We start from the raw sequence: 26411 nt of genomic DNA on the forward strand, positions 1-26411 counted from the left end.
CTGTCTCAGAGATTTAACCTGTCAGTTTCCACTGTGAGGAACATAGTAAGGAAATGGAAGAACATAGGGACAGTTCATGTTAAGGCCAGAAGTGTCAGGACAAGAAAAACATCAGAAAGGCAGAGAAGAAGAATGGTGAGATCAGTCAAGGACAATCCTCAGACCACCTCCAGAGAGCTGCAGCATCAACTTGCTGCAGATGGTGTCACTGTGCATCGGTCAACTATACAACGCACTTTGCACAAGGAGAAGCTGTATGGGAGAGTGATGCGAAAGAAGCCGTTTCTGCAAGTACGCACAAACAGAGTCGGCTGAGGTATGCAAAAGCACATTTGAAGAAGCCTATTTCTTTTTGGAAGAAGGTCCTGTGGACTGATGAAACCAAGATTGAGTTGTTTGGTCATACAAAAAGGCGTTATGCATGGTGGCAAAAAAACACAGCATTCCAAGAAAAACACTTGCTACCCACAGTAAAATTTGGTGGAGGTTCCATCATGCTTTGGGGCTGTGTGGTCAATGCCGGCACTGGGAATCTTGTTAAAGTTGAGGGATGCATGGATTCCACTCAGTATCAGCAGATTCTTGACAATAATGTTCAAGAATCAGTGATAAAGTTGAAGTTACGCAGTGGATGGATCTTTCAGCAAGACAATGATCCAAAACACCGCTCCAAATCTACTCAGGCATTCATGCAGAGGAACAATTACAATGTTCTGGAATGGCCATCCCAGTCCCCAGACCTGAATATCATTGAACATCTGTGGGATCATTTGAAGAGGGCTGTCCATGCTCGGCGACCATCAAACTTAACTGAACTGGAATTGTTTTGTAAAGAGGAATGGTCAAAAATACCTTCATCCAGGATCCGGGAAATCATTAAAAGCTACAGGAAGCGACTAGAGGCAAAAGGAGGATCTACTAAATATTAATGTCACTTTTCTGGTGAGGTGCCCATACTTATGCACCTGTCAAATTTTGTTTGAATGCAGATTGCACATTTTCTGTTAGTACAATAAACCTCATTTCAAGGCAGAAACATTACTGTGTCCAACAGTTATTACATATATCAAACTGAAATAGCTGTTGCAAAAACACCAATTTTTATAAAACATTAAGCTTAAGATTAATAGGGGTGCCCAAACTTTTTCATATGACTGTATATAGAGTCATTACACACAGAGGGATCTATTATATAGAGTCATTACACACAGAGGGATCTATTATATAGAGTCATTACACACAGAGGGATCTATTATATAGAGTCATTACACACAGAGGGATCTATTATATAGAGTCATTACACACAGAGGAATCTATTATATAGAGTCATTACACACAGAGGGATCTATTATATAGAGTCATTACACACAGAGGGATCTATTATATAGAGTCATTACACACAGAGGAATCTATTATATAGAGTCATTACACACAGAGGAATCTATTATATAGAGTCATTACACACAGAGGGATCTATTATATAGAGTCATTACACACAGAGGAATCTATTATATAGAGTCATTACACACAGAGGGATCTATTATATAGAGTCATTACACACAGAGTGATCTATTATATAGAGTCATTACACACAGAGGGATCTATTATATAGAGCCATTACACACAGAGGGATCTATTATATAGAGTCATTACACACAGAGTGATCTATTTCACGTGGTTATTTCTGTTAATGTTGATGATTATGGCTTACAGCCAATGAGAACACAAAAGTCATTATCTCAGTAAATTAGAATACTTTATAACAACAGCTTGAAAAATGTTTTTAAAATCCAAAATGTTGGTTAGAACTGAAATAAATTAACTTTTTGATGATATTCTAATTTAGTGAGATGAACCTGTATGTCCCGTGCAAGCACCAGGATACGTCTGACGTGGCAGCACTTCTTTATTCTTGGCAGAACTCCGGCATTAGTATTAGTTGAGGATGCGCCGTGGGTTCAGGGTCAGTAATTCTTCCATCTGCATCATTCTTGTACAACGCGTTTCAGGGCCAAGGTCTGAACACGGCTTTTGTCTCGTCCCCAGCGGTGATGACAGGTGATTTATATAACCATATATCCACAGTAACACGTCTGCGTCTTCTGCTTACAGGAAGGTTTCCAACACGTGGCTGAGCACCGGATGGTTCACCATGTCCATTGCGTTAGAACTCTGCGATACAATCAATGTGTACGGGATGGTGCCGCCAGATTTCTGCAGGTAAATTTCCAGTCTTGGTAATATCATGGGCAAAATCCAACTTGAATGCAAAAAATGCTTTATTCCCAATTAATAACACTTCCTAGATAATCAGAAAATCTAGCTGTGTGTGCGTGTTGGGAAGACGGTGGAAGTTGTAGTGGTAGGATGATGTCGGGGTTGGTGGGAAGGGTGGCAGGAAACTCTCATCGTTGCTGCATCATAGACCTGATGAGGCTGGTGTACTTGATTTTAAATCCTCTCGCTCATAGATTTTCAAAGTAATTTGATAGTTAAAATTCAATCTCCGCCACCTAACAGACCTTTCATCAGTGTTCCTCCTTCCTGTTGCTGCATAATCTTTGCTTACCTAGCCGGACACACTGTTCATCAGTATTCCTCCTCCCTGTTGCTGCATAATCTTTGCTCACCTAGCCGGACTGACCGTTCATCAGTGTCCATCCTCCCTGTTGCTGCGTAATCTTTGCTCACCTAGCTGGACACACCGTTCATCAGTGTTCCTGCTCCCTGTTGCTGCATAATCTTTGCTCACCTAGCCGGACACACGGTTCATCAGTGTTCCTCCTTCATGTTGCTGCATAATCTTTGCTCACCTAGCCGGACTGACCGTTCATCAGTGTCCATCCTCCCTGTTGCTGCGTAATCTTTGCTCACCTAGCCGGACACACCGTTCATCAGTGTTCCTGCTCCCTGTTGCTGCATAATCTTTGCTCACCTAGCCGGACACACGGTTCATCAGTGTTCCTCCTCCATGCTGCTGCATAATCTTTGCTCACCTAGGCGGACACACCGTTCATCAGTGTTCCTGCTCCCTGTTGCTGCATAATCTTTGCTCACCTAGCCGGACACACCGTTCATCATAGTTCCTCCTCCATGTTGCTGCATAATCTTTGCTCACCTAGCCGGACACACCGATCATCAGTGTTCCTGCTCCCTGTTGCTGCATAATCTTTGCTCACCTAGCCGGACACACCGTTCATCAGTGTTCCTCCTCCATGTTGCCGCATAATCTTTGCTCACCTAGCCGAACTGACTGCTCATCAGTGTCCATCCTCCCTGTTGCTGCGTAATCTTTGCTCACCTAGCCGGACTGAAAACTCCTCAATGTCCCTTCTCCCTGTGGCTTAATCTCCACCCAGATAGTGTGATTGACATCTTGGTGTCACTCCCTGTTGCTGCTAAATCCCCACCCACATCGTCTGATTGACAGCTGGTTTTGCATCCCTCCTCCCAGTTTAGATCTCTCACTGCTACAAGCTGCAGCGGTCAGTCAGGATGGGTGGGCAGGATGACAGCTATTCAATTTCCACCCACCCGACCTGAATGGCATCAATTCAATATTACTTGATAGCTGCAGCTTGTTACTATGTGACCTCTCAGCAGGGAGGAGGTACATTGAATAGCTGTTGGGCAAGGTGGATGGAAACTCAATACACTTGGATTTATGAACTTATCCCTTTTTACAGCTGGGCCCAGAAAATACTCTTTTTAATAGTATTAAACAGGATTATGCAGCCATTCCGACATGGATTTTCACAAAAAGTACACCAGCCTCATCTGGTCTAAGAGGCTATTTAACAATGTATACAGTTTGTGTCATTAAATCCGGGGAGAGATCCATTTCAAAGGAGTTGTTCAGCTTTCAAATAAACCTGAAAGCGTGGACTATGCTAAAAATAAATACCCGATCAATGCCTCCACACTCCAGCGCTTTCCACCAATTTTTCATTATTTCGCTGCACGAATGAGAAGCTGAACATACAAGTGAGCACTGCAGTCAATCACTCGCTGAGACCAGCTACTGGCTGCAGGGGTCACTTGGATATTCGACACGTCATTACTGCAGGAAGGTGAACTAAAACTGGTGCGGACCTCGGGAGCAAATTTAAAGGTGAGTTTTGGTTATTTTTTTTTTTTTCATTTAAGCAAATGTTAAAGGTTCTGAAATCCCTTTAATGTAGGTGAAAATGTTACCTGCTGCCAGATGGCAAGCATGAACATTGTGCACTGCCGTCTGGTGGCAGAAATCAAGACTAGCCTGGTGACAACTGCCAAGATGATACCTGGTGGTGGTGGTGGTGGTGGTGGTGGTGGTGGTGGTGGTGGTGGTGGTGGTGGTGGTGGTGTGGGGGGGGGGGGGGGAGATTAATAATCAGGTGATTATTTGTATTTTTTTTTTACGTATTTCTTTTGGATTGCACTTTTATTTATGACAGCAGACATTGTGGCAAGTGTACAAAAGTTTAGCATATGATAAATTTTGATGAATGACAAGTTATCAATTCCTTGCAAAAAAAAAAAAAAAAGTAGCAACTTTTAAAAAAGTTGCAAATATTAAAATGCCAAGTGCCCATAGACAGCAGCAGCATAAATGGCACAAAAAGGCATACGCAGTAATAAGTAAAGGTTTAACCCCTTGATGACTATCAGAGGCCATAAAAAAAGCAAAAACTGTACCCAAGTGTGTTACATTAGGATCTGTAGTTTTGCAAATTATGTGTTTTTAGAAAGTTTTATTCTCCTATATTCTTCTGAAAAAAGTAACAGTATAAAAGTTATAAACTTTATAAATTAGCATTGTCCCGGAGTGCATGGAAGGGGTTAATTAATACGGAGATTTAACTTGTTGAAAAATATAAAAGGGAAAAAAAACCTTTATAGAAGGAAAAAATAAAAATTATAATCTGAAAATTGCAGCTCTGAGAAGACTCCGTAGCGGTTGCAAACCTTCTCCATAAATGACCTGGACTCCAATCAGAATTTTACCTCTCGGCCGCTTCTCTTTGATCCGAATATGTTCATTTTACACCGCGGTTTCCGCAGCCGGAGCGCAGCGATAGGTTTTTTGCAGCAGAGACTGTGGTCTCAAAATCACATTTATCAAAAAGGACTAAATCAATATCGGACTTATTCCGCTCTCTGCGAGTCATTAGACCAGGGGGCTGCACACACTTCCTTTCCCGCCATAACTAGGAGTTAACAGAGAGATTGGTTTCCCATCGACTGACGGCGGTGTAATCATTGTCCGGCCGCCTCCTGAGCCGTCCATGATCTCTGTATTAATCCTTATTTAGGACGCCGCCTCGTCAGGATTAGAACGCTTTAATGGTTGTCAACCATAAGTATTAATTAGGAAAGAACCAATTCAGTCTAATCACCGCCATGGAACTAAGTGGAAATCTTATCTGTTCATACGAAGGACGTCTCAAAGGTATAAGACGTAATGGTGTGAAGTCAATGAAGCAGTGGACGAGCGGTGCGGGAGAGACGAGGATTTAATACATCCACCAATACATCTAAATGGCGTGGACGGCCAGCGGCATTGGCCTTTGTCTCGGACCAGCCCGGGTGCACGGGCAACCGATTGGGATATTGGTACATCTACATTAGCATTTGATTCATATTTATTTTAATTTTGCCCAAAATGCAAAAAAGTTTTTTTTTTTTTTCTTCTTCTTCACTTTTTCTGCCACATACGTATCATCATATCTGAAATTAGCGGTGGATGTAAGTGTTGTCCGCTGTTTAACCCTCCCCAATCAGAGGTTCTGCTGATCTCCCCTCCGCCATTCGCTTAGGGCTGTGGCTGAGTATTACAGTCCTTTGCCAATCGCACTTGTGTCCATACAATCAGCAGGACGAGCATCCTCCATTCTTTGTCATCAACCGGTTAAATAATATTTTGATTAATTTAAGAAAAAAATAACATTGTGCTTTGTGATAATTTTGAGTTATTATATCCGGTCATTATCAAAGCTGCTTTTAAAATAAATAAAACCTGCCAGTTGTCCTTGGAATCTGACAGCAGCGCAGCTCCCGTCTGTCGTCAGACATGTGATGGTCATCTTACTGCTCATGATGCTCTGCTGTCTGTGAACAGAAAACTATCAAAATTTACTATTTCATGATTAAAGCAAAATCTTGTGAGACCATTTTTTTGTGTATTACAGTAGGTTAAATGTGTATTTTATTAGGTTTTCTAATTTTTCAGTGAATATTTACAGCAGGTGAAATGTGACATTCCTGAGCTCACTTTTCTGCCTGCGGTAGTTGTCGAAGTACCTATAGCTAAGGCCTCCCTCTCTGCCTGCAGTAGTTGCCAGAGTCTCTCACCCTCAGCCTGCGGTAGTTGCTGGAGTGCCTGTAGCCAACTCCTCCCTATTTCTGCCTGCAGTAGTTGCCAGAGTCCCTCCCCCTCTGCCTGCAGTAGTTGCCAGAGTCCCTCCCCCTCTGCCTGCAGTAGTTGCCAGAGTCCCTCCCCCTCTGCCTGCAGTAGTTGCCAGAGTCCCTCCCCCTTTGCCTGCAGTAGTTGCCAGAGTCCCTCCCCCTCTGCCTGCAGTAGTTGCCAGAGTCCCTCCCCCTCTGCCTGCAGTAGTTGCCAGAGTCCCTCCCCCTCTGCCTGCAGTAGTTGCCAGAGTCCCTCCCCCTCTGCCTGCAGTAGTTGCCAGAGTCCCTCCCCCTCTGCCTGCAGTAGTTGCCAGAGTCCCTCCCCCTCTGCCTGCAGTAGTTGCCAGAGTCCCTCCCCCTCTGCCTGCAGTAGTTGCCAGAGTCCCTCCCCCTCTGCCTGCAGTAGTTGCCAGAGTCCCTCCCCCTCTGCCTGCAGTAGTTGCCAGAATCCTTCTCCCTCTGCCTGCAGTAGTTGCCAGAATCCCTCCCTCTCTGCCTGCAGTAGTTTCCGGAGTGCCTGTAGCTAATTCCTCCCTATTTCTGTCTGCAGTAGTTGCCAGAGTCCTTCTCCCTCTGCCTGCAGTAGTTGCCAGAGTCCTTCTCCCTCTGCCTGCAGTAGTTGCCAGAGTCCTTCTCCCTCTGCCTGCAGTAGTTGCCAGAGTCCTTCTCCCTCTGCCTGCAGTAGTTGCCAGAGTCATTCTCCCTCTGCCTGCAGTAGTTGCCAAAGTCCCTCCCTATCTGCCTGCAGTAGTTGCCAGAGTCCCCCCTCTCTGCTTGCAGTAGTTTCTGGAGTGCCTGTAGCTAACTCCTCCCTATTTCTGGCTGCAGTAGTTGCCAGAGTCCCTCCCTCTCTGCCTGCAGTAGTTGCCAGAGTCCCTCCCCCTTTGCCTGCAGTTGTTGCCAGAGTCCCTCCCTCTCTGCAGTAGTTGCAAGAGTCCCTCCCCCTCTGCCTGAACTAGTTGCAAGAGTCCCTCCCTCTCTGCCTGCAGTAGTTGCAAGAGTCCCTCCCCCTCTGCCTGCAGTAGTTGCCAGAGTCCCTCCCCCTCTGCCTGCAGTAGTTGCCAGAGTCCCTCCCTCTCTGCCTGCAGTAGTTTCCGGAATGCCTGTAGCTAACTCCTCCCTATTTCTGGCTGCAGTAGTTGCCAGAGTCCTTCTCCCTCTGCCTGCAGTAGTTGCCAGAGTCCTTCTCCCTCTGCCTGCAGTAGTTGCCAGAGTCCTTCTCCCTCTGCCTGCAGTAGTTGCCAGAGTCCTTCTCCCTCTGCCTGCAGTAGTTGCCAGAGTCCTTCTCCCTCTGCCTGCAGTAGTTGCCAGAGTCCTTCTCCCTCTGCCTGCAGTAGTTGCCAGAGTCCTTCTCCCTCTGCCTGCAGTAGTTGCCAGAGTCCTTCTCCCTCTGCCTGGAGTAGTTGCCATAGTCCCTTCCTCTCTGCCTGCAGTAGTTGCCAGAGTCCCTCCCTCTCTGTTTGCAGTAGTTTCCTGAGTGCCTGTAGCTAACTCCTCCCTATTTCTGGCTGCAGTAGTTGCCACAGTCCCTCCCTCTGCCTGCCGTAGTTGCCAGAGTCCCTCCCCCTCTGCCTGCAGTGGTTGCCAGAGTCCCTCCCTCTCTGCCTGCAGTAGTTGCAAGAGTCCCTCCCCCTCTGCCTGCAGTAGTTGCCAGAGTCCCTCCCCCTCTGCCTGCAGTAGTTGCCAGACTCCCTCCCTCTCTGCCTGCAGTAGTTGCAAGAGTCCCTCCCCCTCTGCCTGCAGTAGTTGCCAGAGTCCCTTCCCCTCTGCCTGCAGTAGTTGCCAGAGTCCCTCCCTCTCTGCCTGCAGTAGTTGCCAGAGTCTCTCACCCTCAGCCTGCGGTAGTTGCTGGAGTGCCTGTAGCCAACTCCTCCCTATTTCTGCCTGCAGTAGTTGCCAGAGTCCCTCCCTCTCTGCCTGCAGTAGTTGCCAGAGTCCCTCCCTCTCTGCCTGCAGTAGTTGCTGGAGTGCCTGTAGCCAACTCCTCCCTATTTCTGCCTGCAGTAGTTGCCAGAGTCCCTCCCCCTCTGCCTGCAGTAGTTGCCAGAGTCCCTCCCCCTCTGCCTGCAGTAGTTGCCAGAGTCCCTCCCCCTTTGCCTGCAGTAGTTGCCAGAGTCCCTCCCCCTCTGCCTGCAGTAGTTGCCAGAGTCCCTCCCCCTCTGCCTGCAGTAGTTGCCAGAGTCCCTCCCCCTCTGCCTGCAGTAGTTGCCAGAGTCCCTCCCCCTCTGCCTGCAGTAGTTGCCAGAGTCCCTCCCCCTCTGCCTGCAGTAGTTGCCAGAGTCCCTCCCCCTCTGCCTGCAGTAGTTGCCAGAGTCCCTCCCCCTCTGCCTGCAGTAGTTGCCAGAGTCCCTCCCCCTCTGCCTGCAGTAGTTGCCAGAATCCTTCTCCCTCTGCCTGCAGTAGTTGCCAGAATCCCTCCCTCTCTGCCTGCAGTAGTTTCCGGAGTGCCTGTAGCTAATTCCTCCCTATTTCTGTCTGCAGTAGTTGCCAGAGTCCTTCTCCCTCTGCCTGCAGTAGTTGCCAGAGTCCTTCTCCCTCTGCCTGCAGTAGTTGCCAGAGTCCTTCTCCCTCTGCCTGCAGTAGTTGCCAGAGTCCTTCTCCCTCTGCCTGCAGTAGTTGCCAGAGTCATTCTCCCTCTGCCTGCAGTAGTTGCCAAAGTCCCTCCCTATCTGCCTGCAGTAGTTGCCAGAGTCCCCCCTCTCTGCTTGCAGTAGTTTCTGGAGTGCCTGTAGCTAACTCCTCCCTATTTCTGGCTGCAGTAGTTGCCAGAGTCCCTCCCTCTCTGCCTGCAGTAGTTGCCAGAGTCCCTCCCCCTTTGCCTGCAGTGGTTGCCAGAGTCCCTCCCTCTCTGCAGTAGTTGCAAGAGTCCCTCCCCCTCTGCCTGAACTAGTTGCAAGAGTCCCTCCCTCTCTGCCTGCAGTAGTTGCAAGAGTCCCTCCCCCTCTGCCTGCAGTAGTTGCCAGAGTCCCTCCCCCTCTGCCTGCAGTAGTTGCCAGAGTCCCTCCCTCTCTGCCTGCAGTAGTTTCCGGAATGCCTGTAGCTAACTCCTCCCTATTTCTGGCTGCAGTAGTTGCCAGAGTCCTTCTCCCTCTGCCTGCAGTAGTTGCCAGAGTCCTTCTCCCTCTGCCTGCAGTAGTTGCCAGAGTCCTTCTCCCTCTGCCTGCAGTAGTTGCCAGAGTCCTTCTCCCTCTGCCTGCAGTAGTTGCCAGAGTCCTTCTCCCTCTGCCTGCAGTAGTTGCCAGAGTCCTTCTCCCTCTGCCTGCAGTAGTTGCCAGAGTCCTTCTCCCTCTGCCTGCAGTAGTTGCCAGAGTCCTTCTCCCTCTGCCTGGAGTAGTTGCCATAGTCCCTTCCTCTCTGCCTGCAGTAGTTGCCAGAGTCCCTCCCTCTCTGTTTGCAGTAGTTTCCTGAGTGCCTGTAGCTAACTCCTCCCTATTTCTGGCTGCAGTAGTTGCCACAGTCCCTCCCTCTGCCTGCCGTAGTTGCCAGAGTCCCTCCCCCTCTGCCTGCAGTGGTTGCCAGAGTCCCTCCCCCTCTGCCTGCAGTGGTTGCCAGAGTCCCTCCCCCTCTGCCTGCAGTGGTTGCCAGAGTCCCTCCCTCTCTGCAGTAGTTGCAAGAGTCCCTCCCTCTCTGCAGTAGTTGCAAGAGTCCCTCCCTCTCTGCCTGCAGTAGTTGCAAGAGTCCCTCCCTCTCTGCCTGCAGTAGTTGCAAGAGTCCCTCCCTCTCTGCCTGCAGTAGTTGCAAGAGTCCCTTCCCCTCTGCCTGCAGTAGTTGCCAGCGTCCCTCCCCCTCTACCTGCAGTAGTTGCCAGAGTCCTTCCCCCCTCAGCCTGCAGTAGTTGCCAGAGTCCCTCCCTCTCTGCCTGCAGTAGTTGCCAGAGTTCCTCCCTCTCTGCCTGCAGTAGTTGCCAGAGTCCTTCCCTCTCTGCCTGCAGTAGTTGCCTTTGTGTTTTGTCATACCGTTCATATCATCTACATTTTCTTTTGCTTTTTTTTTTTTACTAAAACTGAATTTATCTTTTCATTTAATATTGTGAATTCATTAGGATCCGATGTTGCATTTACTTCCTGCTTAGGATTCCGTGTGTGAATAGACTCCACTCCTGTCTTAATATTCTGCTATATGCCTGACTGGCCGTATATTCATCACTCGCTGCAGATATTGATTCAGGATGTAAATTTTTAGGTTCCAGATTATGATTACAGCTCAATATTATTATACAGTTGGACGGCTCGTCTTCCCGAGGCGTGTACATCAATATATCTTATATCCCCGAGGAAATTAAATCGCTTGTGTATCATATATAAAGAAAAATTTAGTTGGACTCTCAGCTTTTTTCTGCTTCTATTATGCGCTGTTTTAGAGGGAAGTGGAGGGAGATCATTGGGGGTCTGACTCTGGGACGTGGTGCTCCCATGAGGGCCGCAACACCTTCATTGTTTACCAGACACATCTGTGCACTTGTAAGACAAGAGGAACCGGAGCATAATAGTACAAATATCAAAATGTATTTAATTAAGATGACACACTAAACATGTAATTTAAAATATGTGAACAGGACAGACGAACAAATTTGACAGCCATGAGTCCTCAATTAGGGATGTAGGGGGTGGAGAAGGGATTATATGTCAGTACCTCCCGTACAATAAACCAATGCTGCGTATATAAATAAGTATGGCACATCTTACCCAGGTATGGCTCAGGCTGGCAAAAAACGGATTAAAGACCATCCCCAACGCGCGTTTCGCATGGTTGTAGTCCTTGCTTTCTCAAGGGCAAGTTGTGTGAGTGATGTCCAACAGGACTTTTTGTATCCCTAGTAACCGGTCACATGGTGTTCCATGTGACCTCTAACTAGCCACTAGCGCTACTCACACGGCGCGTGCGCCCCACGCGTCACTTGGTCTCCGCCCAGCCCTCATGTCGTGGCCGCACATGCTACCAGTGATCGCTCAGCATCTTAATTTCTGCTGCGCATGACTGGGAGCCCTGGAATCCTTCCACGCTCCTGCACATGCGAGGCCACGACTTGATGGCTGTGCGGCAACCGAGTGACGCGGGGGGAGCGCGCCATTTGAGTAGTGCTAGTGGCTAGTTAGAGGTCATACGGAACAACATGTGACGTGTCAGGGCAGCCACTAGGAATTTCCGGGCCCCATTGAGACTCCGTCCAGGCTCCACCCCAGCTCCGCCTCCACCCCTCGAACCTTCCACAGTCCCACCGCCCACTATTGGAAAAACTCCACTTTTGCACTACATCCTCACCAATCACACAATAATAGTTCCCATCGAACACCAGATCACATACATAGCCATCAGCTTTTGTTTTGGCCAAAAGATTTCTTAAGCCGTCAACAGGACAAGGAGACTCTTCTGGCCGGGCTCCACTCTAACCTATTAAACATTTCTTATAATATCCAATACTCTTAAATATATTATTTATATTTTATTTATTTTTCTTTAAGGGAATGAGTCACATACATTTTTTTAAACTAATTGTAACCAGATTGTGACAATATTTTTTATAATCATTATTTCTGATTGCAGATTCCATCAATCATTCCCTCCCCAACCAGAATGTCTGAGCTCCTGGAGCATCCTGAGCGCGGCTGCCTGATGTTGTAATTCGGCATTTGGTTTTGCAGCATCGCTCAGGATCATCCAGGAGCTTTTAAGTTTTGGTTGGGGGCTGGAAGGGAGGAGGGGAGGGAATGATTGCATCATACAATCACGTACTGAGATGGTGGATAAATTAATACATGGACTTAAGTTACCTACTGTCAGGAATGGCACCGGCAGGATCATACAATATCCCACCGCTGCCACCAATTTGTCAGGGAATACCCAACACACAGAGTCAGGACAACACCGGGGAGATCACACAATATCTCACCGTGCCGTCACGCTGTCCGTATTTCGTCCGGAGTCGCAAGTACGCGATCCAGACTACTCTCTACGTAGGTATCGGTAAGCGACCAGTGAGCGTATGGCTCAACACCCTGGGTTCCACAGCCTGGAATCCGTGTTTAAAGCCTTCCGTACGGTCACTGCCAGCTTCACGATAGTCCAATTATTAATATTCTCTGCCACCACCGGCCGAGTTTGAAATATAATACAGGCCTGGCCGGACGCCTGCGTTTTGGTAGCGTATATGGCTTCGGGGAAGGGAACGATTACAGAACAAAAGAAACAGAACTATTAAATTTTATATTTAATCCAAAAGGGAGGCAGTGTTTAGGAAAAATATATACAAGGATGTTACAAAGGGGACATTAAAATACATAGGCAGTTACATAAAATAAACAGGAGGAAAGAGAAGATAACTTACTCTATACGATCGTGGAGACGATTCAATATAGGTGGAGGAGGGGCTCTCTGGTTGGAATATGCTGTAATTGAACAGGACCCGTTGCTTATAATTCTTATTCCCCTCTGGCAATGAGTGCTCCTGTCTTTTCCATAGATTCTTTTATACCTAAGGGAGATCTGGCCACACGCCCCTTGTGGTGGCATCATGTGGGCCGGTCTCCAGCCTGTACATTTTTATTAGAAACGCTAACTTCTGCGATAACGCATCGCCCGTTGATCGCAGAAGCTTGCAGACTACGCCATTTTTTCCCTTATGATTTTCTCTTTCTTTTCATATCACACTTCACATAGCTGCAGTCTGCCATTCTGGTGTTTTTGCGCTGCAGCTCCCTGATTTTGGTTACAGCCCTGGAAAACTATCTACACATTCCTGGGATGATTTGGTCACTACCCATTTGGGTCTCGTTATTGCCGGACGTATGGAACTCATAATATCTCATAATTCATATCGGAGTCATCATGTCTGCAAATTCCCCTTTGAAGCTCGGGAAGCAGCTTCAACAGTTACACGCAAATTAGTGCAAGCCTGCATTTTAATTACATCCTGCGTCTTTCAGGGACAAGATGCTTACTTCCTAATGAAGTTATAACACTCCTTGGCTGGTCGTATTTGCATAAACTATTTCCCAGGCGTGGGTTAATTGGGGCTTTTGTGCTGAGCAGAAGGGGAATAAGGGAGGGGGGGGTGATCATCTATGTCAGGCAGATATGGAAGAACATTTTCCTGATATTAATATTTTCCTGACACCTACTCACACAACCAGTGACACCGCCACGGCCACCGCCCCGTCAAGAAGAATCTAATGGTCACTTCAGCTTGTCCACAGCCGCCACCTGCCCACCGCCGCTGCCTGTGATCACCAAATTAATAAATATAAACAGGGTATATTATTGCATATATATTCACCAATTATACACTGCTCTAAATATCTTTATTGGTATTCATTAAAAACCTATTAATTCTAGAATATAAATACAAATACACCTCAAAACATAACTCAAAGTGAAAAAAATATCAAGTATTCAAGAGTAAAGGGGGAAGGGGAGGCCACCCCATTTAGCAACTACTCCTCCCTACCTGTCTGCGGAAGTTGGCACCCTCTTGAAACAATATCTGTGCCCCCGCTCCACAGCCACTCACCAGAGTCCCCTCACCAGCCTCCCCTCAGCAGAATCCCCTCACTAGCCTCCCTCTCAGCAGCCTTCCTTCTCAGCATCCCCTCAATAGCCTCCCTCTCATCAGCCTCCCCTCAGCAGCATCCGATTATTAGCCTCCCTCTCAGCCTCCCCTCAATAGCCTCCCTCTCATCAGCCTCCCCTCAGCAGCATCCCATCAGTAGCCTCCCTCTCATCAGCATCCCCTCAGTAGCCTCCCTCTCATCAGCCTCCCCTCAGTAGCCTCCCTCTCATCAGCCTCCCCTCACTATCACACACAGATACACAATGCCTTGCCTGACACACGCAAACGCTAGCCCGACCGGCCGCCGTCCAGAGCCGCAACAAACTGAAGATGAGCGCGCACAGCCTGTCACAAGACCATGATGCACCCGGCGGATTAAAGGTACAGCACCCATTTCCGTCCGCCGACTGCATCATGCAACAAGCTGCTGTCTCTAAGGGCCTGGTAAGCAAAGAGAGGGGTCCATGGGCTTGGGGCTCGGGCCCCCCCTTTTTGCTTCTGGTCACTGGGCCCCATACAGTAGTAAGGGCAGTAATGCACTGATGGCGGCCCTGTGACCTGTTACTAGGGATTCAAAAGGTCCTGTTGGGCATCACTTACACAACTTCTCCTTGAGAAAGCAAAGACTACAACCATGCGAAACGCGCGTCGGGGACTGTCTTTAATCAGGTTTTTGCTAGCCTGAGCCATACCTCGGTAAGATGAGCCATACTTATTTATATACGCAGCATTGTCCCTAGGTGCAAGACATGACATGGCATTGGTTTTATTGTACGGGAGATGGGGTGATGGGTGCACATAGAGTTGCACCCCCCAGTGATCAGCCTATATTCACCTCTCCTGTAAATAGGTGATCACTCAAAAATTTGGGACAACCACTTTAATAGAATTTCAGGTATAATCAATCCCTGTCCATTTGATAGTTGATGACCTGTAAGGTAACGTCAGTGGGGTCTGTCCACCGAGACCCCGACTGAACGGGAGTCTTGTATCTTCTCTCATCTCCCGTAGCAAGAATAGACTTGAAGGTCAAGCTTCATCCAAAGTCTATGGTAGCGACACAGACCGCTAAGAAATAGAGGGGGAAAATGGGACAAAGCCCCCCTGGTGTGGAGATTGTTAGAGTGGTGGGGGTAAGTCAGCTATCTGCCACCTCTCCAGTGGAATACCCCTTAAATCTAACGTCTGTTTATTGACCACCAATGTATTGATTGATCATGAGGTTTCCAGGCATTTGACGTTCCTGTTCTTCTCCGCAGGGCTGCCAACCACACGTCCGTACCTTACCATTACTATGAACCTTTGGGACCAGATGAGTGTACCATGTACATCTCCCATGAACGGGGCCGTAAAGGAAGCCACCACCGCTTTATCACCGAGAAGAGAGTTTTTGCCAACTGGGCACGGACCTTTAATATTCGCTTTTTTCAACCGGACTGGAAACCAGAATCCCAATCTGGAAGACATGGACCACTAAAGCCAATATTCTGAGGAGTCTTACAAAAGTAGAGCCGTCACCCAGACCTGAGAGGAGGCGGCCATGCTGAACCAAGGCTGTCAATGCAACTAGACCAGGGACGTTGTAGTCAGTGGTGCGTCGTGTAGAGGGTCCGAGATGATGCCCCAAAACAAAACAGATCGTAATGTAGGAATCTGTCTGCCCACATAACCAAAAGGTGTAGACTGAAAATCTCAGCACTCCTTCATTGTAGGTAGAGAGTTCCACATCTCCTTCACAGATAGATCATGGCTGCCAGCAGCCACCACTAGGGGGAGCTCACTGCATACATCATACACATGCAAAAAAAAAATATAAGTAAGTGAACCCCTTTGAAGTACCTGAATTGAATACGATACAGTCTGCGTTTTTTTTTTTAATAACTGTGACTTGGAAAACAATCTGATACCATGGACAGATTCATGTATTTTAACCCCTTAGGGATGCAGTCATTTATTTTTATTTTTTTTGCTCTTCTGTTTTTACCTTTTTTTTTTCAATGAAACTTTTATACGGACTTGCTCTTTGGAAGAAAAGTTGCCGTTTTGAATCACTTTATAATCCTGAAGAAGGGATCAAAATCCAAGTGCAGTTTGAGGGTGAAAAAAAAATAAGATAAATTCACCATTGTTTTTTTTTGGGGGGGTTTTGTTTTTATCGCGATCATTGTGCGGTAAAGATGACCAGGTCCCACGATTCTCCAGGTCGGTGCGATGACGTCAATATCAGACTTGGATGATGTTTTTGTTTTTTATACCAGGAAAATATGAAAGTCGAACTTTGGTTTATGTCGAGATTTTCCAAAACCCGTAAACTTTTAATTTAGTGGTCAGTGGAGCTGTGAGCTTTGTTTTACGTGGCGAGTTGGGATTTTTAAGGGTAACAGTTTGAGCTAAACACAATTTTGGAGCGATCCGATGACCAAAAGATTTTTAGATTTTTAATTTTTTTTTTGTCTTGGTGTTGCTCAGGCATGCGGACCCGGAATATGATTGCTTATTGTAGGATTGCGGTATACAGAAGAAGCAATCTCCTTCAGCACCAAGATGGCGGTGATGGGGGCTCCGTTCTGCTCCCGGCGCCCATGTGGACTCCCACGCGTATAAAGTCACAGTCAGAGCCGATACCCACCCTGTAACGAGGGGGGTTCACCTCCTGACCCCACTCTACACACCTGATGTAAAACGTACAAATACGTCCTGTGTCAGGATAACTAACACGTTGTCTTAACTTCCAGTTTATAGCAATGGAGGGGGATTCCAATGTCTTCACTTACTTTTTCTTGCAACTATAAATTAAACTGAATCATACAGTATGCAGTAGGCTCCTGAGCTCCCCCTAGTGGAGGATACAAGCAGTCACATTTTTAGGCCATGTTCGTGCCACAAATTTGCAGCAATTTCCAGCGCACTACTAGTAAAGGGGTTGTTTCGGAATCCCATTCGTACATTGCTGAAAAAAATCAGCATAAAAATTAAATCATGGGGCGAATTTCACATCTCCGACTTGCACATTTTTGTGTGTATTTCACCCTAATCAATGCTTTGTAGTGGACTAAAGTGGAAGCCGCAGATAAATGCAATGAATATCGCAAGAAATACTGGCAGATTGTGGCTGTGGAATCGGTCCCAATTTGAAACCAATTTTCTGCAATGTGTGAACACGGCCTTATTAGAATTTGTGGTGGGAGTCTGTAGCCAGACGGCATTGTCCACAGATGGTACTGAGCGTCTCCATACTCTGGGAGGGTTTTCTCTGGAGTTTCTCACTTCGGCTTGAAAAACAGCAGAAGAAAATGCATTTATAAATGTAACAAATGAAAACGCCACCAAAAATGATTGTAAAAACACTGAAAAAAATAGTGTGAAGGAGGGAAATGTAAGTTGTCGGCTCCATATAGTGATGCGGTGTTTGATGTGTCCTGTAAGCATGGAGTGAATTGACCAGCGGCTGGTGCAGCGCCCTCCGGCTGGTACATCACCCTCCGCCTGGTTCAGTGCCCTCTGGCTGGTTCATCACCCTCCGCCTGGTTCAGCGCCCTCTGGCTGGTTCATCACCCTCCGCCTGGTTCAGCGCCCTCGGACTGGTTCATCACCCTCCGCCTGGTTCAGCGCCCTCTGACTGGTTCATCACCCTCAGGCCTGGTTCAGCGCCCTCCGCCTGGTGCGGCTCTACAATAAAGCACTTTCCTGGTGCCGGTTTCCAACGTAGTTGGACCCAAGTTTCTCTTGCAAAACGTTGTACGATGGAAGCAAAAACCGGAAAATGTATAACAAACAGGGACCCCTCGTTGATGACGGCAATAAACATCCAGATCTCCTGTAAATACCGCGACAGCCGAGATATCGGATCCAGGACTTTTCTAACAAGTCATTTCTTACTTACTGCAGCTGTTCCGACTTCACAGGATTGGTTTTCAGTTGTGACCTTTTTTTTCATAATATATTTTGTTAATCTTCTGATCCTTCTGTAAATAAATTGCAGAAATTTTCTCTACTTGTGTCATGAATGCATCTTAAAAGTGTAAAATACCAACTCCTGTCACGCAGGATATTAGTTAGTTCACACTAAAGGGTAGTATAGTACCAGAGTGGCATGTAAAAGTTTGGGCACCCCTGGTCAAAATTCTTGTTATTGTGAACAGTTAAGCAAGTTGAAGATTAAATTATATCCAAAAGGCCTAAAGTTACAGACATTTCCTTTGTATTTTAGGGCAAAAAAAATAAATTGTAATTTTCTACATTTTAAAAATTGCAAAAGGGAAAATGGGCCGATGCAAAAGTTTGGGCACCCTTGGAGATTTGTGTGCTCAGATAACTTTGACCAAGGTTTCATACCTTAATTAGCCTGTTAGGGTTATCACTTGTTCAACATCATCGTTAGGAAAGACAAGGTGATGCAGATTTGCCATCTTTATAAAAACCTCCTCCAACCTCGTGCCAAAACCAGCAGCCATGGGATCTTCTAATCTGCTGCCGAGTTCTCTGAAAATGAAAATGGTGGAGGCCCACAAAGCAGGAGAAGCTATAAGAAGATAGCAAAGCGTTTTCAAGTTGCCCTTTCCTCAGTTTGAAATGTAATTAAGAAATGGCAGCTACCAGGAACAGTGGAGGTCAAGAAAAGGTTTGGAAGACCAAGCAAAATTTCAGTGAGAGCTGCTCGTAGGATTGGTAAAGAGGCCAAATCAGAACCCCCTCTTGGCTGCAAAAGACCTTCAGAAAGATTTTGCAGACTCTGGAGTTGTGGTACATTGTTCTACTGTTCAGAGACACCTGCACAAATATGATCTTAATGGAAGAGTCATCAGTAGAAAACCTCTTCTGCGTCCTCACCATAAAATTCAGCGTCAGAAGTATGGAAAAGAACATCTAAACAGGCCTGGTGCATTTTGGCAACAAGTCCTGTGGACTGATGAGGTTAGAATAGAAGTCTTTGGTCACAATTATCACAGGTATGTGTGAAGAAAAAAGGGCACAGAATTTCTGGAGAAGAACATCTCGTCAACCATTAAGCATATGGGGGAGGATCAGTCATGCTTTAGGGTTGTGTTGCAGCCAAAGACACGGGGAACATTTCACGGGTAGAGGGAAGAGTGGATTAAATGAAATTTCAACAAATTCTTGATGCAAACATAACACCATCTGTAAAAAAGCTGAAGATGAAGAGGAAGATTCTACAACTGAATAATGATCCTAAACACACGTCAACATCCACAATAGACAACCCCAAAAGGTGCAAGCTGAAGGTTTTACAATGGCCCTCACAGTCCCCTGATCTGAACATCATTGAAAATCTGTGGCTAGACCTCAAAATAGCAGCGCATGCACGACGACCCAGGAATCTCACAGAACTGGAAGAATTCTCCAAGGAAGAATGGATGAAAATCCCTCAAATAAGAACTGAAAGACTCTTGTCTTGTTGCAAAAAGTGTTTAGGAGCTGTGATACTTTCAAAAGCGGGTACTACTAGGTACTAACCATAGAGGGTGCCCAAACTTTTGCATCGGCCCATTTTCCGTTTTGTCATTTTTAAAATTTAAAACATGAAAATATATATATTTGTTGCCTAAAATACAAAAGGAAATGTGTCATCTGTAACTTTAGGCCTTTTAGATCATTTAAACTTCAACTTACTTAACCCTAGAACGCATACCTGGGGCCTCGCAGGCCCGCCCTGATAATTGTTTTCTATTTTCTGCAAGATTACTTTAGTTAGAATTTTGAAACTCTAGGTATTCTTCAGGTATATAGTTGTTTGTCATTTTTGTTTGAGTTATTCCATGTTATTTGCACACGGGCCTAAAAGGCCCCAGGTATGTGAAAAAGTAGATTTTTATGGTCATGCGTTCTAGGGTTAACTGTTCACAATTCCAGGAATTTTCACCAGGGGTGCCCAACGCTTTACATGCCCCAGTACGTAAAAACATGACGGCCTGAATGAGGTCTCGTCTTCAGTTCTAAATAATATCAACCGAGGACGACACAATTCAGGCCGTGTCGCCTGAGCGGCGTGACTGTGGGGTCCATTCTTACAAGGAGAGTACCATAGACACACGAATACATTTCATAAAATTGCAAAAAACACAAAATAAACGTAATCCCAGTTTATTTTACCAACACCTGAAGATACACCTGGCAGAGCACCGGAGCCAATGATCAGACATTCCCGTGAGCAATATGGATTACCATGGGCCTGGCCCCGAGGTGCCCGCGGGAGCTGCCGCCCCGGCTCATTCAGCGGCACTTTGCTGTCCTTGGGTTGCGTCCTTGTGGATTCAGCATCTTTCACCTGGTCTTTTTACAGACTGCACTGTTTGCACTGGAAAACCCTCATATTTCCAGAGGATTGCACTAAAAGCAAACAGGAGCAGTGAAAATGCTTGAGGAGGCAAAACGCGCTGGACATTCGAGTTTGATGAGCAGCGAATAAATCAAATGAGGTTTTCCACGGGCGGCTAAGTCTTGCTTTAAATTCTAATTGCTCACCAGTTCCTAGATACATAATTACCTCGGGTTCCGGATTGATCCGAAATGCTGTACTTAGCATGATAAATCAATACTTCTATTTTTGTTTCTGCTGAGAAAGCTCTGGATACACCGTGCCAACAGCGAGGAAATGTACAGAACGGTAGAAAATACGGCTTTGGCATGAGAAGGACTTTCAGCTCGGCGGCCTCCAGCACCTATAAAGCCTTTTAATTGACTTATTTATAAATTGCGAAGGGGGCTGGGGGAAGATTTCTTACATTTATCCTCTATATTATGACTGTACACAATAAATTATGGTTTGCCGCCAATCATTTTGGGGTGTTGGAGAGTTCTCAGCCCATAAAATAGTTGCCCTCAAGCTTGGGTGGTCTTGCAACTTATCTTTTTGGCTTTCCTCTTGGCTTTTGTACTCAAATTGGAAAGCAGCAGAGTAGACCGTGGCCGGGATGGGAAATATCAGTGCCGGAGTCCTCCTGGCCCCCATGGTCGTTGTGCTCCTCTAGAACACGTGCTTCATGTGTTTAATGCCGTAGGTTCTGAAGAAGACGAGAAGAATCAGCGCCCAGAGGCCGAGGATAAAGCCTCCAGGTGGGTGCCATTCCTTTGGTTTTGGTTTCTGGAAAACAAAAAAAAAAAAATACCATTTTCCTACATTTTTAGGCAAAATAATGACCACTGTGAAAATCATCTGTGCCGCCAAGTAGTTTACAACCCACTGACAATGTAGTTAGATCTATCCTGAAGGTTGTAGTCCAGCGCGGTGGTTTCCCTTCTGCACCGGTGCGCTGGGCTTGTATCGAACCACGGCCAAAGGCGTGGAGGTTGATCCCCACGCATTTGTGTTTCCAGTTTCCCCTCACATATTCAAAACATACAGATTGGTAACTTAAAGGCCATCCATCATACCTGAAGGTTCAGAGATGCTGAGATCTAGGACGCTGTTTGGTGCGGACTTCACAGCGCTGCTGCCACGCATTTCAAAATGGTGACTCGGCAAAAGGTATGAAACAAAAATTACACCCAAGATTGCAAAGAAAAGCAAAATCATGAGTTACCCCCTCTGCTAAAAAAGAAAATAATCATCTAGAGGTATGAATCCCCGCAAACAGCATCCTGGATCTCAGTTCAGTAGGACTTGGGGAGAAGTTCACTAAAATCTCCTGTAAAATGAGTGGTCGCTGTTGTTTCAACAAACTTTGCATAATTCAATAATAAAAGCAAATATAAGGAACTTTGTAACACATCTTATCAGAGAAATCTGCTTCTTTCTTCACTTATGAGCCACTTGTCCCTCTCCTGAACTCATTATTCACCCTTACTGCTAAAATCCAAAAGCACTACTAGTGAGTGATAAGATTACATCCCCAATTGAAGTTTTTGTAGGGAGGAGCAGGAGGAAGGAGTCGAGGGAGAAAGAGAAAATAGATAAACACACGGAGCATTGATTTCTAAGTCTTATCTTACTCAAGTGCTGGTTTCACAGCTACACTGCTCAGTACTGCTGTATAATGTCCACCATATTGCTGATTTCTACTAAGTGCTTTCTCGCACTTCAGAGCTGTATAAACGTCTGTTGTACAATACCCTCCATGCTATTGCAGCTTTTTACTGAGACTTTTAGCTCACCCCAGATAATTATTCACAAATACACTGCTCAGTAGAGCTGTATAATGTCCTCCATGCTACTGATGCTTTTTACTGAATGTTTTATCTGACCTCAGAACTGGATTCAGAGGTACACAGCAGTATAAAGATCTAAATGCTGATGCAGCTTTCTACTATTTTTTTTTTATCAGCCCATGAGAGGTATTCACAAGTACACTGCTCAGTACTGCTGTATAATGTCCTTCATGCAACTGATGCTTTTTACTGAGCGTTTTAGCTCACCCCAGCACTGATTCACATGTCCCCTTCTGTGAAACATCTTCAATGCTGCGGCAGCTTTCTAATTGTTTTATCTAACTCCAGAGAAGTATTCACAACTACACTGCTCAGTACTGCTACATAATGTCCTCTATGCTACTGATGTTTTTTTGCTCACCCCCGCACTGATTCACATGTCCTCTTCTGTGAAACATCCTCATACGCTGCGGCAGCTTTCTACTAATTGTTTTATCTAACTCCAGAGAAGTATGCACAACTACACTGCTCAGTACTGCTGTATAATGTCCTTCATGCAACTGATGCTTTTTACTGAGTGTTTTAGCTCACCCCAGCACTGATTCACATGTCCCCTTCTGTGAAACATCTTCAATGCTGCGGCAGCTTTCTAATTGTTTTATCTAACTCCAGAGAAGTATTCACAACTACACTGCTCAGTACTGCTACATAATGTCCTCCATGCGACTGATGCTTTTTACTGAGTGTTTTAGCTCACCCCAGCACTGATTCACAGGTACCCTTCTGTGTAACATCCTCAATGCTGCGGCAGTTTGCTACTGACGGTTTTATCTAACCCCAGAGAAGTATTCACAAGTACACTGCTCAGTCCTGCGGCTTCTGAACATACATAGACATCAGGGATTCCTTCCCTCCTGTCTCTATGTGCTATGTTTTAGAGACTTCATAGCAGCTAGTCTCCATCTACTAGCTCAGAGAACATTTAAAATTAGAGAAAAGTGAGGAATGCAGGATTCAAGTCCCATAATGGCCATAAATAGTGTAATTTCTCATGTTTACATGACAGCTTATTCTGAAAGGATATCATAAAATGCTGATACGTTTTAAGATTTGGCTGGAGTAACCCTTTAACCATCAATTACTATTGTGTTTTCTAGGGCAGACCAGCTCGGCGCGCGCTCAACACTTGATGGTTCCTCCCGCTACGTTACTGGTTCCATTAGGGTTATTATGAAGATTCAGCGTTACACCTCTTCAGTTTAATGGGTTTTGCAGATTGAAGCATTCAGCTAATGAAACTTCACTGTGCAGAAGCAAACAAGGTGATGTGCGCACTTAGCCCGGAAACATCTCCGTAATTATTAATTAGGCAAAAAAAAAATAAAAAATAATAATTTCGCTGTTTATTCGCAATCCGCTCATGTTTCAGTCATCGGTTGAAGATGGATGGAGCTGATACCTCTAAGCAGCTCGAAAAGATTAAATACATCAATCCACCCCAGGGAAAACAAATTTCGGCTTTTTCTTATGACATGAAATGTGTTGAAAGAGAAGAGTTTGAGAGATTAATGACGAGACGGGAAAACAGAAGGGAAGACCCTTAACTCATCAGTCTGGGTAACTCCTACCCAGCGGCAGAGGTGGTCGGGTCATGGACGACCTTTTAACCATTCATGGTCCACCGCAGATTATTAAGGAGATCACCCACCCTCCAAAATATACATATATATATCCTGGCCATGAGCAGTCACCTTGTGTGACCTTTCTGCCACTTTGTACTTTGAATAGTTCACTATGGAAAAGTCTCCATTGGAGTAAAAGGACATCCTAAATAATAGCGCTCAATGCCAGTCTGCTGCATCAACAGCTAACAATGTGTTGGAAAGGGCACAAATTCATAACAAAAAAGAAGGGAAATAATGAAAAATTATGGAAGATCTGAATGATAAAAATTTACCAAATAGTAAAAACCACTGATGGGTGTGAAAGGACATCACTATAAACATGGCCTTTATAAAAAAAAATATATATATATATATTTTTTGTGGATAAAACCAAGTCTGGAAGCGCTCTTGGTAGTGAGAGCGATTTCAGCTCAGTATTGGCTTTTCGTGGCAGTAAGTCACTGCTCATGGGTATTTGACAATGACTTTCTCTCTCTTGACAAAAGATGAGCAAAAAGTTTTGGAAGACCGTGGTCCGGCATCCATGTTGGTACTTCATGGTATCCGGACCAGGATTCGAACTTCCTCAGCTGGGAATCTAATGCTGGCACCCTGTGTGCCCTCTGGCATTTACATGGTCATCCCCAACGTCATGAGCAGTGTAACTGTGAATCCAGCACTACAAAGAAGCAGCATAAAAGGACAATTTATGACGCCGCGGGACCTTGTAAATGCCAGCGGCGCCCATGATACCACCATTCGAGAGAGTTTGCAGGACTCTGGGATCTGGCTGCCACGGAGTATCGGAATGACTGGCAGAACAGGGTCTTCAAATCTTTTTTTTTATCTAATTTCTACACAACACATGAGAGCGTGGATGAGCCACGAGTTAGTAGGAGAGTCAGTAGAGATAGCTGTAGGTTCTTTCACCATCAGTAGGAACATAAAGTCCTTACGTAAGTTGTACCATCTTAGGAGGTTGACCATCACATCTACATTGGGTTGTGTTATTGCCAAATCATCTGGAAACTGGGTGGGTGAGGAGGAGTCGCATCTACTCCTCCTCTATCAGTCAGGAGCCATGGAAGGAGCGATAAAGGACACGCAGCGTAATGTAACGCCGGACTCGCCTCCATCAGACGCTGCCGGTTGTGTCTATGAGCCGGGATCTCAGGTGAGTAAAACTCTGGACTCAGACTCATCAGCGCTGCAGAAAGCCCCCCTCGTCTGAACTCCAGTCATTACCCGACTGTCTGCAGATCGCAGCGCTCGCTCTAATCACTCTCTCCTGTGCTGATCGGAGAGACTTTCACACTAAGAGCTGCCGACCCTTGTAAGCAAATTCATTTGCAGGGAAAATGGATGATATAATGCGGCAGAGAGCGTCTTTAAAGGGAAAGTGTCACCAGAAGGTGGCCGAATGGTTAAATCAAGTTTTTGTGTTACGTGCATTTTAAAAACTATTTAGGCAATTTTTTTTCAAGTCGTAATCTTTATTAAAAATTAAATTTAGAAAACTTGCAATTTTCATAATTTCCACTGAAGCTTTATTGGACTCCTACTTCCTGTCCTTTCATGAAGAGTTTCCAGCAGACTCCTTATCATCAGAGGTAAAATCACAATAACAGCTAATACCTCTATATACAGTAGATAACACAGGATCCACCATTCACAATAGGTGATGTCACAGCTCACCTCCTCCTCCTGTACAATGACTGATAACACCTCTATATACAGTAGATAACACAGGATCCACCATTCACAATAGGTGATGTCACAGCTCACCTCCTCCTCCTGTACAATGACTGATAACACCTCTATATACAGTAGATAACACAGGAGCCACCATTCACAATAGGTGATGTCACAGCTCACCTCCTCCTCCTGTACAATGACTGATAACACCTCTATATACAGTAGATAACACAGGAGCCACCATTCACAATAGGTGATGTCACAGCTCACCTCCTCCTCCTGTACAATGACTGATAACACCTCTATATACAGTAGATAACACAGGATCCACCATTCACAATAGGTGATATCACAGCTCATCTCCTCCTGCACAATAACAGATAATACCTCTATATACAGTAGATAACACAGGATCGACCATTCACAATAGGTGATGTCACAGCTCACCTCCTCCTTCTGTACAATGACTGATAACACCTCTATATACAGTAGATAACACAGGATCTACCATTCACAATAGGTGATATCACAGCTCATCTCCTCCTGCACAATAACAGATAATACCTCTATATACAGTAGATAACACAGGATCGACCATTCACAATAGGTGATGTCACAGCTCACCTCCTCCTCCTGTACAATAACAGATAATACCTCTATATACAGTAGATAACACAGGATCTACCATTTACAATAGGTGATATCACAACTCACCTCCTCCTCCTGTACAATAACAGATAATACCTCTATATACAGTAGATAACACAGGAGCCACCATTCACAATAGGTGATGTCACAGCTCACCTCCTCCTCCTGTACAATGACTGATAACACCTCTATATACAGTAGATAACACAGGATCCACCATTCACAATAGGTGATGTCACAGCTCACCTCCTCCTTCTGTACAATGACTGATAACACCTCTATATACAGTAGATAACACAGGATCCACCATTCACAATAGGTGATGTCACAGCTCACCTCCTCCTTCTGTACAATGACTGATAACA

The 26411-nt window shown here is 45.7% G+C and overlaps 2 protein-coding genes across 2 annotated transcripts in view; one reads left to right on the forward strand and one right to left on the reverse strand.

Annotated features, from left to right (window-relative positions):
- ST6GALNAC5 (ST6 N-acetylgalactosaminide alpha-2,6-sialyltransferase 5) overlaps positions 1-17927 on the forward strand; it is a 210777-nt gene extending 192850 nt beyond the window's left edge. The window contains exons 4-5 of the mRNA XM_073643929.1: positions 2113-2220; positions 15193-17927. Coding sequence (XP_073500030.1) covers positions 2113-2220; positions 15193-15424 — 340 coding nt within the window. The 3' untranslated portion in view covers positions 15425-17927. The remainder of the gene's footprint in view (positions 1-2112; positions 2221-15192) is intronic.
- Positions 17928-20019: 2092 nt separating this feature from the next.
- Positions 20020-26411, reverse strand: part of PIGK (phosphatidylinositol glycan anchor biosynthesis class K) — a 144765-nt gene continuing 138373 nt past the window's right edge. Inside the window, exon 11 of the mRNA XM_073643928.1 lies at positions 20020-21035. Coding sequence (XP_073500029.1) covers positions 20919-21035 — 117 coding nt within the window. The 3' untranslated portion in view covers positions 20020-20918. The remainder of the gene's footprint in view (positions 21036-26411) is intronic.

This window comes from Phyllobates terribilis, unplaced genomic scaffold (assembly GCF_046119375.1).
Source record: "Phyllobates terribilis strain yellow unplaced genomic scaffold, ASM4611937v1 Scaffold_8__6_contigs__length_399053987, whole genome shotgun sequence".
NCBI classification, from domain to species: domain Eukaryota; kingdom Metazoa; phylum Chordata; class Amphibia; order Anura; family Dendrobatidae; genus Phyllobates; species Phyllobates terribilis.